Source organism: Salvelinus namaycush, chromosome 12, assembly GCF_016432855.1.
Source record: "Salvelinus namaycush isolate Seneca chromosome 12, SaNama_1.0, whole genome shotgun sequence".
In the NCBI taxonomy this organism is placed as follows: Eukaryota; Metazoa; Chordata; class Actinopteri; order Salmoniformes; family Salmonidae; genus Salvelinus; species Salvelinus namaycush.
Window position 1 is genome coordinate 9910628 of NC_052318.1, and position 18948 is coordinate 9929575.

At 41.0% G+C, this 18948-nt stretch overlaps 1 protein-coding gene across 2 annotated transcripts in view; it reads right to left on the reverse strand.

Annotated features, from left to right (window-relative positions):
- The window catches only part of LOC120056874 (prolyl 4-hydroxylase subunit alpha-2-like), a 42712-nt gene extending 27734 nt beyond the window's left edge, over positions 1–14978 (reverse strand). For both annotated transcript variants that reach the window (XM_039005131.1, XM_039005132.1), the window contains exons 1-6: positions 14878–14978; positions 7477–7576; positions 6108–6204; positions 5676–5827; positions 3830–3967; positions 2827–3066 (exon numbers count right to left, since the gene is read on the reverse strand). In XM_039005131.1, coding sequence (XP_038861059.1) covers positions 2827–3066; positions 3830–3967; positions 5676–5827; positions 6108–6204; positions 7477–7558 — 709 coding nt within the window. In that variant the 5' untranslated portion in view covers positions 7559–7576; positions 14878–14978. The remainder of the gene's footprint in view (positions 1–2826; positions 3067–3829; positions 3968–5675; positions 5828–6107; positions 6205–7476; positions 7577–14877) is intronic.
- Between the last annotated feature and the right edge of the window lie 3970 nt (positions 14979–18948).

Genomic DNA, 18948 nt, shown 5'->3' on the forward strand with positions numbered 1-18948 from the left:
TGTGATTGCACAATTCGACAATGTGTAACTCTCATCATTGGTTTGAGTGAAAAACAACTGTCTCTCTCCTACATGCTACTAAAACATGTATTTTTTTTCAAGGATAAGAAACACTGACATTGAATGTCTGAAATAAGATGCCCTCTTGTGGTCTTTAGAGTCAGTCAACTGCAGTTATTTCATAATTGCCGTTATGTGTTATGAGATGAGAGGCAAGACTAGGGATTATATGGCAACATTGCATTCAGTTACAGTGCATTCAGAAAGTATTCAGACCCCTTGACTTTTTCCACATTTTGTTACATTACAGCCTTATTCTAAAATTGATTGAATAGTTTTTTGCTCATCAATCTGTAGATACCCCACAATACCCCATAATGACAAAGCAAAAAAACAGAAATATCACATTTACTTAAGTATTCAGACCCTTTACTCAGTAAAGACCCTTTGCTCAGTACTTGTCTTGGCTATGTGCTTAGGGTCGTTGTCTTGTTGGAAGATTAACCTTCAGCCCAGTCTGAGGTCCTGAGCGCTCTGGAATGGGTTTTCATCAAGGATCTCTCTGTCGATGTTCCGTTCATCTTTCCTTACTAGTCTCCTAGTCCCTGTCGCTGAAAAACATCCCCTCAGCATGATGCTGCCACCACCATGTTTCACCATAGGGATGGTGCCAGGTTTCCTCCAGACATGACACTTGGCATTCAGGCCAAAGAGTTCAATCTTGGTTTCATCAGACCAAAGAATCTTGTTTCTCATGGTCTGAGAGTCCATTAGGTGCCTTTTGGCAAACTCCAAGCGGGCTGTCATGTGCCTTTTACTGAGGAGTGGCTTCCGTCTGGCCACTCTACCATAAAGGCCTGATTGGTGGAGTGCTGCAGAGAGGGTTGTCCCTCTCGAAGGTTTTCCAATCTCCACAGAGGAACTCTGGAGCTCTGTCAGAGTGATCATCGGGTTCTTGGTCACCTCCAGGACCAAGGCCCTTCTCCCCCGATTGCTCATTTTGGCCGGGCGGCTAGCTCTAGGAAGAATCTTAGTGGTTCCAAACTTCTTGCATTTGAAGAATGATGGAGGCCACTGTGTTCTTGTGGACCTTCAATACTGCAGAAATGTTTTGGTACCCTTCCCCAGATCTGTGCCTCGACACAATCGATTCTCGGAGCTCTACGGACAATTCCTTCGACCTCATGGCTTGGTTTTTGCTCTGACATGCACTTTTAACTGTGGGACCTTATATAGACAGTTGTGTGCCTTTCCAAATCATGTCCAATCAATTGAATTTACCATAGGTGGACTCCAATCAAGTTGTAGAAACATCTCAAGGATGATCAATGGAAACAGGACGCACCTGAGCTCAATTTGGAGTCTCATAGAAAAGCGTCTGAATGCTTATGCAAATAAGGTATTTCTGTTTTTTATGCAAACATTTAAAAAAAAAACTGTTTTTGATTTGTCATTATGGGGTATTTGTCACGACTTCTACCGAAGTCGGTCCCTCTCCTTGTTCGGGCTGCGTTCGGCGGTCGATGTCACCGGTCTTCTAGCCATCCTCGATCCACCTTTCACTTTCCATTTGTTTTGTCTTGTCTTCCCACACACCTGGTTTCAATTCCATCATTACATGTTGTGTATTTAACCCTCTGTTCCCCCCATGTCCTTGTCCGGAATTGTTTATTGTAGTGCTTGTGCACGTTATGCTGGTGTGTAATGGGTTTTGTTTACCCATTGATTTATGGTTCTGTTTATGGTGGTTTTGTTTATTAAACTGCGCCGTTGGAAATCAGTTTTTGCTCTCCTGCGCCTGACTGACTTCTCTGCCGCCAGTACGCACCCCCTACAGTATTGTGTGTAGATTGATGAGGGAAAAAATGAATTTAATCAATTTTAGAATAAGGCTGTAACGTAACAAAATGTGGAAAAAGTGAAGGGGTCTGAATACTTTCCGAATGCACTGTATTTTAGTTAGGTCAGTTACAGTTACCTTGACAAAAAACAATCTACTGACAACTCCCTACTATGGTATTTCCATTAATTTACTTCAAACGCTTTAAAGGGTTAAAAGTAGCACTTTTTCAGCCACTTATCCTGCACTTTTCCTGCCACAAACACAAAAAACATACCAAAACTAGGGATAACTACACGGCAATATGTTATTCTAGCTAACTACAGTAGCTAATGTTACTCTTTTAAATCTGATTCTTTCCTTGGTAAATATGACAGCGCTGGTAGATTTTCCTAGTTGTTCGCCTTCGGGTTTGGTCCATTTAACTTCACATTCAAACAAAGTAACCAGATCGCCATAATTGCAGCCTTCAACACACAACATCACTGATGCAGTTCAAAATAGTAAACCATGACCACTCTCTTGGTTACACCCTGGAACTATGGAAGATGTATATGAGAGTTGGTGAGATGGTGATTATGTGAGAATGCATGAGAATATTAGATTATGTGAGGAATCTGTGTGAGAGAGTGAGAGTATACGTAATTGATATAGTGAGAAATTGTGATAGAGAGTGAGAGTAAAAGAGATTGAGATAGTGAGAATATGTGCGAGAGAGTGAGAGTATAAGTAATTGATATAGTGAGAAATTGTGACAGAGAGTGAGAGTAAAAGAGATTGAGATAGTGAGAATATGTGAGAGAGTGAGAGTATAAGAGATGGAGATAGTGACATTGTGTGAGAGAGAGTGAGAGTATAAGAGGTTGAAATTGAGAGAGTGAGAGAGAAAGACATCTCTCGTGTTCTCAAACACCCCTAAAAATAAGCTCCTGGATATGAAACAAGTTCTGAAGATGTTTCAGTGGAATGTCGCGTGTGTGTCCTACCGATGGCCACTAGGCGGCGTGTCAGCTCGATGGCGCGGGACAGGTCTCCCATCTGATAGACGGAGTAGCTGAGATAGTCCAGGACATCGGCCTTGGACACCACGTGCTCCTCCTCTGCATCCATCTGCCTGAGGGCCTGCTGCATCCACAGCACCGCGTGGTAGTAGTCTGCCTCGTTGTAAGCTGTCTTCCCCATGTCGTAACAGTCATCCACCGTCAGGATGGCGTTGTGGTGCATCCCTGCAGTTATAGTATAGTATAGTTAGGGTTGCAAAATTCCAGTAACTTTCCCAAAATTACCAGGTTTTCCAGAATTCCCAGTTGGAAGATTCCTGGAATCAGGAGGGAATTAGCAGGAAATCTGTGAATCCTCCAAACAGGATTTCTGCAAAGTATTGGAATTTGGGGAAATGTTGCCACCCTTAGTATAGTGTAGTACAGTATAGTATTAATGCACCATTCTGTTCTTAGCACTTCATAACAACTTCCATGAATAAGACTGTCTATAACCAGTTTATGAACTGTTTATGAGGTTTACTCCATAAAATTGCTCCATAAATCCATAATGGTGCTGTGATACTGTAGATTATGTTTCTATTGCAGCAATACGAGGGTCATATCAAAACACTTTGCTTTGCAAACTTTTTCTGACAGAGTTGTCAGACTTGGTGGGGTAGAATACTAAGATAGGATGCACATTTGTCATAAAAAAATATATACACAGTGAATGTGTGGCCAAAGCATCTGCTCTTGGTGTCAAGGCTGTTCTGTTTTAGCTTGCATTTCTGGAGAGGTTAGACATCTGTCTGGAAGAAATAGAAACCACTCTGCAGTAGCACTTAGCTTGTTCGAAGCGTTCTGGAAGGGCCAGGTTGAGATACGCTCAGCTCACACACTGTGATAACACATATGGAGGCTTCTAGAATCTTCCTTGGCAGCGTTGGAGCGATTTTATCTGTGTCTGCAGGGAGTCAGAGAGAGAATAACAACACTCCTTTTTTACCTGGCAGTTTGCCCCTGGCAAAACTCTCAGAGTCCAGTTTGTACGTATCCTGGAGACGCATCAGTGCCTTGGCAGCACCCTTCTCATCCTCCTGGTCAGGGAAGTACTGCCTGTGTACTGTCATGTTGGAGATAAACTCTGAAGAGGGACCACAGTGATACATACACAGAGTGAAACGGTTAAAAATGATTCAAGTCTTGTGAGTCATCGAAAGCTTTGTCCCAAGTACCACTCTATTCATTTTATAGTGGACTACATTTGACCAGGGCATATTTGAGCAAATTGACCAGGGCACATAAATAATAAATTGACCGACATCGGTTCAATTATTTGAATTCCATTTTCTTCCTTTTTTTCCTGTGAGCTCGATTCTCAGTTTCTGTAGAAATAAATCAGATCAAGCCTGAACTGTGCGATGTAGTAGGGAGTTGTAGTTTCAAACAGGCCAATATTCTACATAGTTTAGAGCTGAAAACACGATAATTAACTACAATGACCATAATCCATTGCATGCCCGCTTACTTGTCCGTTCTGTGTGGAGCAGACACGGAGACAGAGAGAAGAGAGAATGTGCGAGAGGGATAGAAAGCAGTTGCTTCGCGAGGTATCTCTACCTGAAAATATATGATCTAAGTGATTGATAGTTGGTATTCAGCAATCATAAAAGTATGCCTTATTTACTTTAAAAAAACTACTGAAATCGTAATTTTGTCAGACAGCATAGGCAGCAGCTCTATAGAGATGAGATGATGACTTGGAATAAAGTCATCAAATAAAACAAATATTTTATTAAAGTAAACTCATATGAATAAATGATGGTTAATAAGTGATAAGCAGTAATGGGCAGTCACTATCATCACGGGACTTTTATAATTGTTTTATTCTATGTTGTTAGAACATTCCCCCCACATAACGCATAGTGCCTTTACTGTCTAAAAAAAATACTGAAATCAAAAACAGTAATAATTTTAAGTAAATTCGAAATGAAACCGAACCGACCTCAAACAGCACTAATCGCTCAGCAATAATAGGGTGCCATTTGGGACGCATTCAAATAGTCAAAGGCACCAAGCACAGAACATCTGCAGTGGAGCTGCCTGGTGTGCAATGATATAATGTGTGATCTAGTGTGTGAGGTTCAGATAACTAGAGAATGTCAACTGTGATTCTAGTCACGTATAGCAATGGTTCTCAAACCTCTCCTCAGGGACCCCCAGACATTTCAATATTTTGTTGATTCACCTGATTCACCTAATCAAGGGTTTGCTGATTAGTCGACAAGTTGAATCAGGTGTGCTAGCTCTGGAATATATCAAATACATGGAACGGCTGGGGGTCACTGAGGAGAGGTTTGAGAACCACAGACGTATAGGCTAAGGGAGACTAGCTGATATAGTAACGGTATCTACAGGTATTTTTGTTGCCTCTAGCGATGGTTAGATAACAAACACACAGAGTGTGTTACGATCCAGCCCTAATATCAACAAATATACTGGACCTTCCATTTAGCCTCCTTCCAGACATCTGACAACACCAAGTTGGTGGGTCCACATTTACACACATTTGCATGGCTGTGCATACAGCATGCAAAGACAAACATATAGGTAAGACAGAAGACAATTACACACACAGACACACACTGAAGACGTAACCAATGTAAACAGATACAGTTACAGCTGCACAGCCAGTGTTCTCTCTCAGCTCCACTCTACTCTGCAGATGTGGGGTTGGAGCATGATGGATCACAATTGGCCCCACACCCCTTTCTCCACAAGCCTCCACACACCCAAACAGAGAGAAGCTATATAGAAGCTGTAACCTCTCCCTCCCTCCATCCCTATGGTACCGTCTGAAGGGTCCTGCAGCACCAGGCTCTCCAGTTCGGACCACTCCGTGTTGAGTCTCTTCATCAGCTTGTAGGCGTTGACGGGGTGGGCCAGGTAGCCCTCCGGGTCTAAGGTGGAGGCACGCGTCAGCACGTCCAGCTTGTTGGCCCAGCTACAGCACATGGAGGGAAAGAGTCAGGTTCAGTCTAGTAGAAAAGTATCTCCAGTCGTGCTACAATCCGATCATTGATCATCTCTCAAACTGACCTATTCCATCTGTCAGTTAGGCATGTTCTGGCAAATGAACATCATTGGGAAAAAAAGGCTAAAAGGATTCTATGGTTACAGATTCTATGGTTACAGATTCTATGGTTACAGATTCTATGGTTACAGATTCTATGGTTACAGAGTCTATGGTTACAGATTCTATGGTTACAGATTGTAGTGTTCACCTTTTCACAGCATCTAGTTTGGACTCCTCTGCTTTGATGTATTCTTTCAAGGACTGAACCAACTCCTTCTCTGTGTATATCAGGTCTGTCATTTGACCTAATAGAAGGTTTAAGGAAAAAAAGCAATTCTGTGAAGTTGAAAACTGAAGATGACCCATTCAATATCCTGAATCTTTTGTGTTAGAACTGTGTTATACACCTATGTTATAAACGTGTTAGGCAACCAGGTCGAGTCATTTCCCATGATCATAATTTCCTGAGAGAAAGTGGATGCAGAATGTGCTTCGGTTTAATGGTCCGTGAAATATTTAAGCTATTTTCTGAACAGTTTCCTACACAGACTTTAGTAAGTGAAAACGCAAAAAAATGCTCAACACGTAGCCTCCTCTGCTGAGATTGTATAGTATTATGTGTCCAACCACACCGCATTCTAAATACCCATGTGTCTTTGAGGTAAGGGGGCGTGGATGCCGCTGTATGCAGAAAACAATTCCATAGCAACGCTGGACAGTTTGGTGTGAGCTCAATGCGGTTGCCAGGAGGAGAGTGAAACAGCTTCACGGCACATTTGTATCTTAGTCTAATGGCTGCCAAACTAAGCAAAGTAAAGTAAATTACTACTTCCACTAACATTATACAGGCTGCTGGTGCTACTTGGAGTGAAATTAAGTTCAAAATGTTATTTCAGAAATTTGACTAAATAAGAACAACTTCTACTTGCTTAGTTACTAATATTTGTTGTATTGAGAAAATCTGTTAATAAGGCTGCTTTAAACGATGTAAACTCTCCTAAGCTTTGTCTGACGCAGGCGCTTCCTTCCGTTGTCAGCTTTGCTGCTTTTATGTGGGTCAGATGTGAGAAGAGTTCAGGGACTTAGAAAATGTGTTCGAGATTTAAAAAAATATTGACTTATGCCATGTTCTTATGCTATCTGAGTGACTCAAACATTATAACAAAATCAATGTGGGTCCCATGCCATGACAAAATACTCCTAAATGCATCATCTTTGGCATTTTAGATTCTCCCTGACTGTCTAGCTTTAATTTGGTGATTGTTAGTTCTCAAAGATTCTATATATATATATACTCTACTATATAGGTCCATTATCTTTTCTGCATACTTTATATCTGCTTTAAGTTGTTTAAGTTTACACTGAAAAAGTTGTAGTATTATTTGATTTTATTGTTTGGACTTAGGTGGTCAGAAAAAACATTTAGGCAGCCCACTCAATACTTTTCTACACAAAAAAACCTGATGTCATGTCATACATATAAGGGTAATGCTATAGGCCTACTTATAGATTTGTAGTGGTAAAGGCATACAGTACAGAGGCGTAATGGTATAGGTATACAGTACATATAGGCTTACCTATAGAGGTGAAGACTTCAGCCTGTACGCTCCAGCAGCAGCAGACCAGGGCCAGGGAGAGGAGGGACGAGTATTTTCTCATTGTACTGGTAGACAAGACCTGCAATGACATCACACAATCACCTCAGTCAGTCATTCAATTCAATGTTATGTATGCCCTCAGGGGCAATTAAGAAAGGCAAGTCAGTTAGTCAATCAGGCATATCCTTCATTATCCACACAACAAATTACATTAGGCTTTCAGAGATGCAATATGAATTTTTTTTTTTAACTGGCAATGTTTCCATTATTTGAAAGTTGTCTGTGCAATAATGCTGTGTTTATAGTTTCCAACAGGCCTTTTCCTATTATGTGAGCCATTACTGGCCAGTTGTTACTTGGTAGGCCCTGTGCTGTCTGGCGTCTTGTCATCTGAGTCTAAAATGGCTGCAAAACCAAGGGCCTTCATTGGGGCTGGCCCGCCACGTGCCTGATGAGAAAGGATGACTAATAGAGTGAATCTCAAAAGAATTTCCCTTGACTCATCATATCCGCTCTCCTCGCCTCCTAAAACACATCAGAGGGAATCTAGTAGAGCTTCGGAGTAGAAGACTGCTAAAAGGTCTGGTTACCAACTACAGTATGTCTGGAACTTGGGTTCATGGGGTCATGGGGTTAGGGGACAGGCAGAGTGTACTAGACGGCTGCTTCATTTGCTTCCCTAATGGTTAAGAAGCCCAAAAACCTGTCTGGCTCACAAATACAGAGGAATTACTTGGTTGAAAGAAGTACTCATTCGACCAAAGACAAAACAACATTTTCCACTTTCTCTCTCCTATATAAAACCCAAAATACTGTTGACATAGACACACATAAGACATGCTTCAGAGAGAGAGATAGAGTTTACAGTGAGGTTATACAGGGTGTGAAGCAGCATTGTGAAGAGTGTTTCTAAACTCTCTCCAGCTGCTTCACCATATCATTTCTCAGTTATGACTGTTTACTGACAGTTTGTCTAATAAATCACAGCTCACTCCACACTGTCTGGACCCCTTTCTTCTCCTTAATCCAGCTCTAATTTGGCATTACCACCAACAACAACGTCTAGTAAAATACAGTGTGATATCTAATTGTCAAACAGAGCTCATTAATCTGAAGCATGCTAAAGGTGTTCTATGGAGAGGGAAAAAAACTAGCTTAATCAATAACTGTTTGTGTCTAGTTTTGATTGAACCGTGAAAGCTATGACAACGGATTTAAAATTCTTAAATATTTGTGACTAGTCCTACATTATGCTTCCAATTGTTTATTACTATGCTATACTTTTAAAAGTGAAACACTGAAAAAGGAGGGCAGAATTGATAGATTTATACGTATGCCATCATTTTGCAAACCATAGTTTCATCAAAATTATACCAATCCATTGAGTCTTTCCAGATGATGAGTCCAATAATCATTTGGGTGATGTTATGAGCAGAGGGAGAGGAGGAGGAGCAGAGATGGCTTCTAGCTAAAGCACTACCTACAGTGCCTTCGGAAAGTAATTTGACCCTGAGCCTGCCTGCCGTCCTGTACGGTTGCCTCTGTTGCTGTAATAAACATTGTTACTTTGACACGGTCTGCATCTGGGTCTTACCTTATCCTGATATATATAAGGTCCCACAGTTGACAGTGCATGTCAGAGCAAAAACCATGCCATGAGGTCGACAGGATTGTGTTGAAGCACAGATCTGGGGAAGGGTACCAAAACATTTCTGCAGCATTGAAGGTCCACAAAAAACACAGTGGCCTCCATCATTCTTAAATGGAAGATGTTTGGAACCTCCTAAACTCTTCCCAGAGCTGGCCACCCGGCCAAATTGAGCAACCGGGTGAGAAGGGCCTTGGTCAGAGAGGTGACCACGACCCTGATGGTCACTCTGACAGAGCTCTAGAGTTCCTCTGTGGAGATGGGAGAACCTTCCAGAAGGACAACCATCTCTGCAGCACTCGACCAATCAGGCCTTTATGGTAGAGTGGCCAGTCGGAAGCCACTCCTCAGTAAAAAGGCACATTACAGCCCACTTGGAGTTTGCTAAAAGGCACCTAAAGACTCTCAGACCTTGAGAAACAAGATTTTCTGTTCTGACGAAACCAAGATTTAAAAAAAATATATATATATATTTAACCTTTATTTAACTAGGCAAGTCAGTTAAGAACAAATTCTTAAGATTGAGGTCTTAGCCTGAATACCAAGGACATCTGGAGGAAACCTGGCACCATCCCTACAGTGAAACATGGTGGTGGCAGCATCATGCTGTGGGGATGTTTTCAGCAGCAGGGACTGGAAGACTAGTCAGGATCGAGGCAAAGATGAACGGAGCAAATTACACAGAGAACCTTGATGGAAACTTGCTCCAGAGCGCTCAGACTGGGGTGAAGGTTCACCTTCCAACAGGACAACGACCCTAAGCACACAGCCAAGACAATGCGGAAGTGGCTTCGGGAAAAGTCTCTGAATGTCCTTGAGTGGCCCGAAAGAGCGCGGACTTGAACCCAATCGAACATCTCTGGAGAGACCTGAAAATGGCTGTGCACGTTGACTCCCCATCCAACCTGACAGAGCTTGAGAGGATCTGCAGAGAAGAATGGGAGAAACTCCCCAAATACCGGTGTGCCAAGCTTGTAGCATCATACCCAAGAAGACTCGATGCTGTAATCACTGCCAAAGGTGCATCAACAAAGTACTGAGCAAAGGGTCTGAATACTTATGTAACTGTGATATTTCTGTTTATAATTTTTTTACTAGCAAACATTTCTAAAAACCTGTTTGTGCTTTGTCATTATGGGGTATTGTGTGTAGATTGATGAGGGGAAAAAACAATTGAATACAATTTAGAATAAGGCTGTAACATAACAAAATGTGGAAAGTCAAGGGATCTGAATACTTTCCAAAGGCACTGTATATCTGTGATATAGGTTGTATCACATCCGGCTGTGATTGGGAGTCCCATAGAGCGGAGCACAATTGGCCCAGCGTTGTCCAGGTTTGGCCGGGGTATACTGTCATTGTAAATAAGAATTTGTTCTTAACTGTTCTTGCCTAGTTAAATAAAGGTTAAATAAAATAAATAATGACTAAATATCGGCATGGGTAAGTTTTGTCCCCCCCAAAAAACGGAATTGGTATCGGACCCCAAAAAAAAACATATCGGTAGGGCTCTAATTTATATACCAATTTAGCTACTGACTGTACATTATATTTATTTTTGCTTAACATTGACCAGAGGCTGGGATAAACTCACAGTGAAACTGTTGTTGTGTAAAAATAGATATTCTCTAGTTAATCTGGATAAATGACCTGATCAAGCATAAACACACACACCCTCCCCAGGCTGAGAACATGCTGAGACAACCCACCCAAGCCTCAGACTTCACCTTTCCAGATATCTGTCATTTCCTAACATTAACTCATTACTCACACAACACTGCTAAAACATACATCCCACAACACCTTTCACCTCAGGAGTAGTATTCCCTCAAATATTTTGGGGCGCTGAGCAAATTTCCGGTCTGCTGAGCGCAAACTTCAACGTTGTGAAAATTCTGTGCGTTTACTGTGAAAACTGAGGCTGTACCCCCTTTACATTACTGTATCAGACAGTGGTCAAGTAGGTTACTGTGGATGATGATAATGTAGACCTACCAGAGTGGCCTACCATCAAAAACAATGGAGAAAATGCATCCCTTAACATGGAAATAGCTGTTCAATCATTCAGCCTAAAGCAGCAGCCAACGTGTGGTGTTCAATGTAGTTCTACATCCCATGAGACTGAAAAAAACATGCAGGGCTGTTTATACACTTCCCATACCATTATTACAGAGAATCAGACAAATCATGCTACCCTGCCTATTGGCTACTTAGCTTATTCAAACCTGTCTCAAAAGTCAAGACAAAAAAAGCTCTTTACCCAACTCGCCTTTCAAAGTTGTCTAGAAATGTACACGTTTTGTGCTCTTGTAAGAAGCAATCACTCCCCCATTGCTGACTGCAAATTATCTATAACTGGGCTAATTACTCACAAACTAGCAAAGGATATGAACAAATGTGCACACATGGCTACATGCAGCTCTCGCTTTGATCTCTAAAAAAATCAAATCAAATTTTATTTGTCACATGCGCCGAATACAACAGTGAAATGCTTACTTACAAGCCCTTAACCAACGATGCAGTTTTAAGAAAATAGCTAAAAAATAAAAATGTATAAAAAAGTAAGAGATAAGAAAAACAAATAATTAAAGAGCAGCAGTGAATAACAATAGCGGGGCTATATACAGGGGGTACCGGTACAGAGTCAATGTGCGGGGGCACCGGTGTCGAGATAATTGAGATAATTATGTACATGCAGGTAGGGTTGTTAAAGGGGCTATGCATAGATAATAACAGAGAGCAGTAGCAGTGTGTGTGTGTGTGTGGGGGGGGGGTACAAATAGTCTGGGTAGCCATTTGATTAGCCTCAAGCACATCTACTCACGACCGCTCATACTGTTAACACAGTCCAGTTCAAAGTGAATTCCACAGATCCATATGGCAATGGTCTATCATATAGGCGTGCTGCAGCTCTGATTGGTTATGGTGCACCGGTCTGTGTAGAGTACGGGCCTGAGTCGTGCCTGTCAATGCAATAGAAACCTACTCCGATGCGTTTGCATACAAAGTCTTGCATAGTTGTTTCGGGCACGTTGCATTGAAAGTGGCTAAAATTGCATTGATTTGATCACAATTCCCACAGTAAAGCAAACGTTGATAGTGTTACCTGTCACGCCCTGACCTTAGAGAGCCTTTTATTCTCAAATTTGGTTAGGTCGGGGTGTGACTAGGGTGGGTACTCTAGTTTTGTTATTTCTATGTTGGCCTGGTATGGTTCCCAATCAGAGGCAGCTGTCTATCGTTTTCTCTGATTGGGGATCATATTTAGGCAGCCTTTTCACACTGGGTTTTTGTGGGATCTTGTTTGTGTATCGTTGCCTTGAGCACTGCATAGCTTCACGTTCGTTTTGTTCTTTATTGTTTTTTGCCGGTTCACGTAATAATGATGAACCCAAACCACGCTGCATTTTAATACGATTCTTACAACAACGCTCGTGACAGTTACCTATGGGGGAAAAGTTGAATATTGTGCTTCTCTGCGCGGGCTAATAATTCTTCTGGGTGGCAGTCTCCAGGGAGCTGCACGCCCCCGCACAGCTTAGAGGGAACAGGAGGCCAACCCGCTCACTCCCTTCCATCTCGGCAGCACACTGGTCAAAAATGTTTGCTAGGTGTTACTTGAGTTGAAAGGAGATGTGTCCAAGAACAGAACTCTGAACCATTCCAGAGCAGTATTGGCTACCGAGTGACCTCTCCAATACGTATGATGAGCTGAGATCCAGTAAGTTTGATAAGGGTCCAGAGTTGACACAAGGTCAGGGCTAAGTGATTAAGATCCTCAATACATTCCAGGTCTTACTGTAACTGTTTGTTGTTTGTCAGCCTGAGCAATCTTTGACGTGAGCTCCACAATGAACTGCAAAGCATCCAATCAAGGACGCAGCAACACTGTCCAGCATTCAGCCTCATGTTGTCACTGCTAGCTCACCTCTATTTTGGCATTTCTCTGGATATCTGTTTATACAGTTTGACTCAAGCAGTGCAGGCACTCATTACACAAACTTGATCTAGCACCAAGCTCCCTCCTGGCTGTGTACACATATGGGCTCAAATAATTCCGGTGTTATATTGCAGTAACATTTACAGTTTTACATTTACATTTACAGTTACACCACACACAGACGTACACACACGCACACGCACACACACTCACACACTCCCACAAGTAATGCTGTTCTTTAAACAGAATATTGAGATGTAAACCTACATTGTAGTAGAGTCTCTGTACACAGATAATGACATTGCAAATGAGAAATGTCCCTTGCAAGTTTCTTCCCCCAATTAAATCGAATTTGTTTCTGGGGAATGATGACTTTCTTATTTGAGCAGTTCTCTCCGACAGTAGGGCTATAGAGGATTAAATGACGTCAATGACGACTTTACTGAGTCTGATGGATTATAGAGCAGAAAGGGTTCAATTCAGTCTGAAAATGTGTAGACATTTTCTTATTTCTGAAAACGGATTGTTTTGGGATGCTTGCTTCTTAGTTTTCTCAGTTCTGTAACCTGCATGGCTGCTTGCCATATCTGCAGCCAGAATGCACAAAGATGTACTAAAAGTAAGAGGTTCCACCTAGGGCAATATCAAATATGCATTGTAGTACTGTTATAACTAGGCGATTTAGCCTATTGCGGATCTTTCTATTGTTTCCCTGTTAAACAGATACATTGGATACGTGTATATTTGATTCACGGATCAAAGTAAAGTATCCAATAACCCTCCCCAGCATAAGGACAAAAATAACCCAGACCGGCTGTCTCAACGTCTGGAAATCACATCTTCTTGCTACTTCACGCCGTTACAATGCCAGTGACGTCAGCCAAGACACCGATTTTTCTAGAAATCCCCGTCACTGGAACACTTCTGGGTCTCGTGAATGTAAATTGTTCTGAAATCTCTATATATATTTTTTATGTTGAGAGAAAGGTGTAATGTTATAAATACCTATAGCTTACCTACCCCTCAAAAACCTGAAGTTATAATGGCATTCTGCAATATTGGCTAAAACTTTTAAAACTTTCTCTGTAAATCATGTTACATGTTTGCTGCATTATGCTACAGTTGCCAACAAGGCACGTAAAGCAAACGAATGCGCAAAAGCGAGCAATTCACGATTTCATTAAATAATTCGGCAGAAATCCCAAGTTTAGCATCAAGAATGTCCCATAAAACGGGGCAGTTGTTATTGACAACCATACACAGCATGTTAAAGTAATGTAATGAAACAGCAGGGAGCAGGTCTCGAACCCTCGACCTCCTAGCCCGAGGTCCGGCGCGCTATCGACTGTGCCGCAAAAGCATGCTCAAGCGGCAGAGTCGATTTCCGCGCTTATAAACCCAGGGTCGTTACACTACTCCCTCCTTTCAAAGAGCGCGTCCTCGCGCTAGCTTGCGACTTTACGTCTTACAGGAACGCGCTCACCGGCCAAGCACACGCACTGTCGTGGATGCGAGGTCCGATCACTTCCGACACCAGTGTAATGAAACAGCAGGGAGCAGGTCTCGAACCCTCGACCTTCTAGCCCGAAGTCCGGCGCGCTATCGACTGTGCCGCAAAAGCATGCTCTTTTTAAAGCATGCTCAAGCGGCAGAGTCGATTTCCGCGCTTATAAACACAGGGTCGTTACAGTAATAACATGATGCGCGCCTCTGTGTGGATATTACATATTAGATCAAGTAAGATATCATGACAGTATGCATTTGGAACATTAAAATGTATATGAAATCTTACCGTTTCTTTCCCTTGTAATTGCAAGACTATCCTACACCTTTAACAGCATCAGAACATATATTCAAGACCGCCCGGGATAGGTGATTAGCACGAGTATTCTGCCAGCAGCACAAATGATGACCTCAGTTTTATGTGGTAATGACACCTTCAAAATAAAACGCCCTCATTTCAAAACAGTGCAACTCATTCAGATTATATAGAATTTTTATACATTTTTATGAGGGCTTTTTTAATCAATGGCCACAGGGGTGGTGGAGAACGAAGTGCTGCTGGGTATGTATGACACAGTCCCCCTCCAAAAATAACTCTATTTGGTTAGTAGAGACCCTACTGAGTATTTCCCACCCTACTTTAGCTGAGACAGGTAGAATAGTTTTCTCTTTACAAGCCAATAAGCATCCCAATTATTATAAGGAGTCACCAGTAATCTGTATTAACGCCTTTACGCAGCACAAGAGAACCATTTAAGTTTTGCAGACTCTATTGAGTAATTCAAATACCATATATTTGTATTTTATTAAAAGTGTATTTAAAAATATATATAAACTACACAATAGCTTTCAACATACCAGTATTTGTGTAAACGTTCAAGTAAATGCTGGTATAAATACAATATATATTTTTAAATATGTAAATTTATCCTTTTAATCTTTTAAATGTGTTTTCAATGCTGTGAAAAACAGTTGTACTACACTAGAGTGCAAAACAATTGTGATATTACAAAGTTTAACATGTCTTTGCAGGGGGACTCTTGTTTTTTTTTATTGTCCACGATCGTGCTGCGAGCATAATATCCTGCTGCTAGGAGAACGGTGACTAGCAGAGATGTTTTCCCCTGCCACGTACAGAACCTCCTCTCATCCGTAGAGAAGGTCAAAGACCTCCTACAAAATGCGCACTTCATTCTGGGACCCTTCAACCCCACCGGTGGTATTAGCATTAATCAGACTCGTATAGTTGACTACTGATGACAAACCGTAATAGAAGGGCTGTGGATACCATGACGCACTTAATGCAAGGAAGGTCCTTATTACCAAAATTATACATTATAAGAAGGTAGCATACCTACAACCTAGCGCACAAAATGACGACATCTGTGGAATGGTCCAAATTCCTTCTTGTAGGCTACTTTCCAGCACATGTCTGAAGCCAGCTTAACTGGAATGTTATGTAAATAATGAGTTGGTTCGAGCCGTTCGACACGTCTTGGAAGAGAAAATACATTTTGGGATATAGACTAGGCTACAGATGCAACCAACATTCATACTGCTGTCTGGACTGAAGGTAATTACGGTAATATAATACATGCCCATCTGCACGTTTACACAGTCCAGTTTTTTTTTCTAAAGCACTAAAGTTCTACATCTTTCTGGAAACTCAAGACATTTCACCAGAACTCCTGCTTCACCCGGCCTAGTTTGCATTTTAGTCCTGTAAAGTGCCAATCTTTTAAGTAATTTGGTTATTCATGATTAATTGCTGACCACTCAGTAATGAAGTTAACAATTAGGCTACAAAGAACTGATTCTGATTTTGAGGTCAGTTTTGTGCATGCAGCTACAGCCTGTTGCCTACAAGCAACAAGCCTGTTGATACATTTTGAATGAAAACCATAAAGGAAAATGCAACACTGTTGCATATAATCTGTCTAACTATAAATTGCGTACAAACTAGTAGACTCTTTCCATACTCATTATATTGACATTAGGCCTTATACATCAGTAAATAGGTCTATATGTTAATATTAATTACAAGAGCCTGTAATCATCTACTAATCTTGAGCAATAGCCCTTACGCATGTATGTTTATTTAATTCATCATTAAATGAACTACATTATAATGTTTATAGAAAGATTATTTGAAAGGAGACTCAAATTAAGTGTTGCCAAGCTTAGGGTTATTGCGCAGGTTAGGTTATTTCCTTATAAACACTTACTTGGGATGAATAAATGGCTCTGGATAAGAGTGTCTGCTAAATTACTCAAATGTGAATGTAATGAATATGTCATTTAAATCTGAATTTAAAGATGTGTTGTCTCCTGAACTACTTATAACCCTTGAAAAAGGGTTGTTGTCAAATACTATCCTTATTTATGGATACATCAAACTCCACTTTTTGGTGAGTATATTGTATTTTCATTATTTTCTACTTTATGAACCACAGTATTGTTTCTGAACGTAAATCAACTCTTCAACAGTTCACCATTGAATTGAGGGGTCATGCTCCGTTTTTGAGAGAAATCAAAGATCATCCCGTATATTGACAAGATAGCCGAGTGACCGCTCTAAGAATGGAAATACATGTCCAGGGTCAAAATGATTGAATGCAGGCGAGATCAGGTGGGACCATTCTAGCCAATGAGAGGGCAGATACAGGTGTGAACAACAGTCACAACTAAGTAATTTTTCTCAAATCAAATTGTATTTGTCACAAATTTGCACCAAATACAAGAGGTGTACATGTTACCATGAAATGCTTACTTACGAGCCCTTTCAAACAATGCAGAGTTAAAAAGTGTGTGTGTCAGTGGAGGCTGCTGAGGGGAGGACAGCTCATAATAATGGCTGGAATGGAATAGCGTCAAACACATGGAAAACAAGTTACCTTCGATCCACAGAGGCAAAAAGGACAATGTCGGAGTTTAATTCAATAAGACAAAAGCTGTGAAATGGAGAGTTGAAAATAAAGAGAAGGGAGGGACAGAAAAGGAATGTTTGTGGTAAAAGAGGATGATAGCAGTGCCGACCGACTATGTTATGTGTGATGATAGTGAGGTACTATACAAATTGCATTTTCTCCCTGGTCCTTAAACATCTTTGCTCCTTGAAAGAAGCAGAGATCCCTAACTAGATTGAAGCATTCATTCTATCGATTTATGACATTATTCTGGTGAGCAAGGGTTTGTTTAGTCTTCTAGGGCCACATATAATGACAGAAGATTAGCTGCATGTTTCTAATTATAGACAAGTTGACTAACAAATAACTTACCAAAATGTTGGAAATTAAAAGCAGAAAAAATTATTATATACATACACACACGCACATACATACATACATACATACATACATATATATACACATACATACATACATACATACATACATACATACATACATATATATATATATATAGTTGAAGTCAGAAGTTTACATACACCTTAGCCAAATACATTTAAACTCAGTTTTTCACAATTCCTAACATTTAATCTGAGTAAAAATTCCCTGTCTTAGGTCAGTTAGGATCACCACTTTTTATTTTAAGAATGTGAAATGTTAGAATAATAGTAGAGAGAATTATTTATTTCAGCTTTTATTTCTTTCATCACATTCCCAGTGGGTCAGAAGTTTACATACACTCAATTAGTATTTGGTAGCATTGCCTTTAAATTGTTTATCTTGGGTCAAACGTTTCGGGTAGCCTTCCACAAGCTTCCCACAATAAGTTGGGTACATTTTGGCCCATTCCTCCTGACAGAGCTGGTGGAACTGAGTCAGGTTAGTTGGCCTCCTTGCTCGCACACGCTTTTTCAGTTCTGCCCACAAATTTTCTATAGGATTGAGGTCAGGGCTTTGTGATGGCCACTCCAATACCTTGACTTTGTTATCCTTAAGCCATTTTGCCACAACTTTGTAAGCATGCTTGGGGTCATTGTCCATTTGGAAGACCCATTTGCGACCAAGCTTTAACTTCCTGACTGATCTCTTGAGATGTTGCTTCAATATATCCACATAATTTTCCTGCCTCATGATGCCATCTATTTTGTGAAGTGCACCAGTCCCTCCTGCAGCAAAGCACCCCCTCAACATGATGATGCCACCACCGTGCTTCACGGTTGGGATGGTGTTCTTCGGCTTGCAAGCCTCCCCCTTTTTCCTCCAAACATAACGATGGTCATTATGGCTAAACAGTTCTATTTTTATTTCATCAGACCAGAGGAAATTTCTCAAAAAAGTACTATCTTTGTCCCCATGGGCAGTTGCAAACCGTAGTCTGGCTTTTTATATGGAGGTTTTGGAGCAGTGGCTTCTTCCTTGCTGAGTGGCCTTTCAGGTTATGTTGATATAGGACT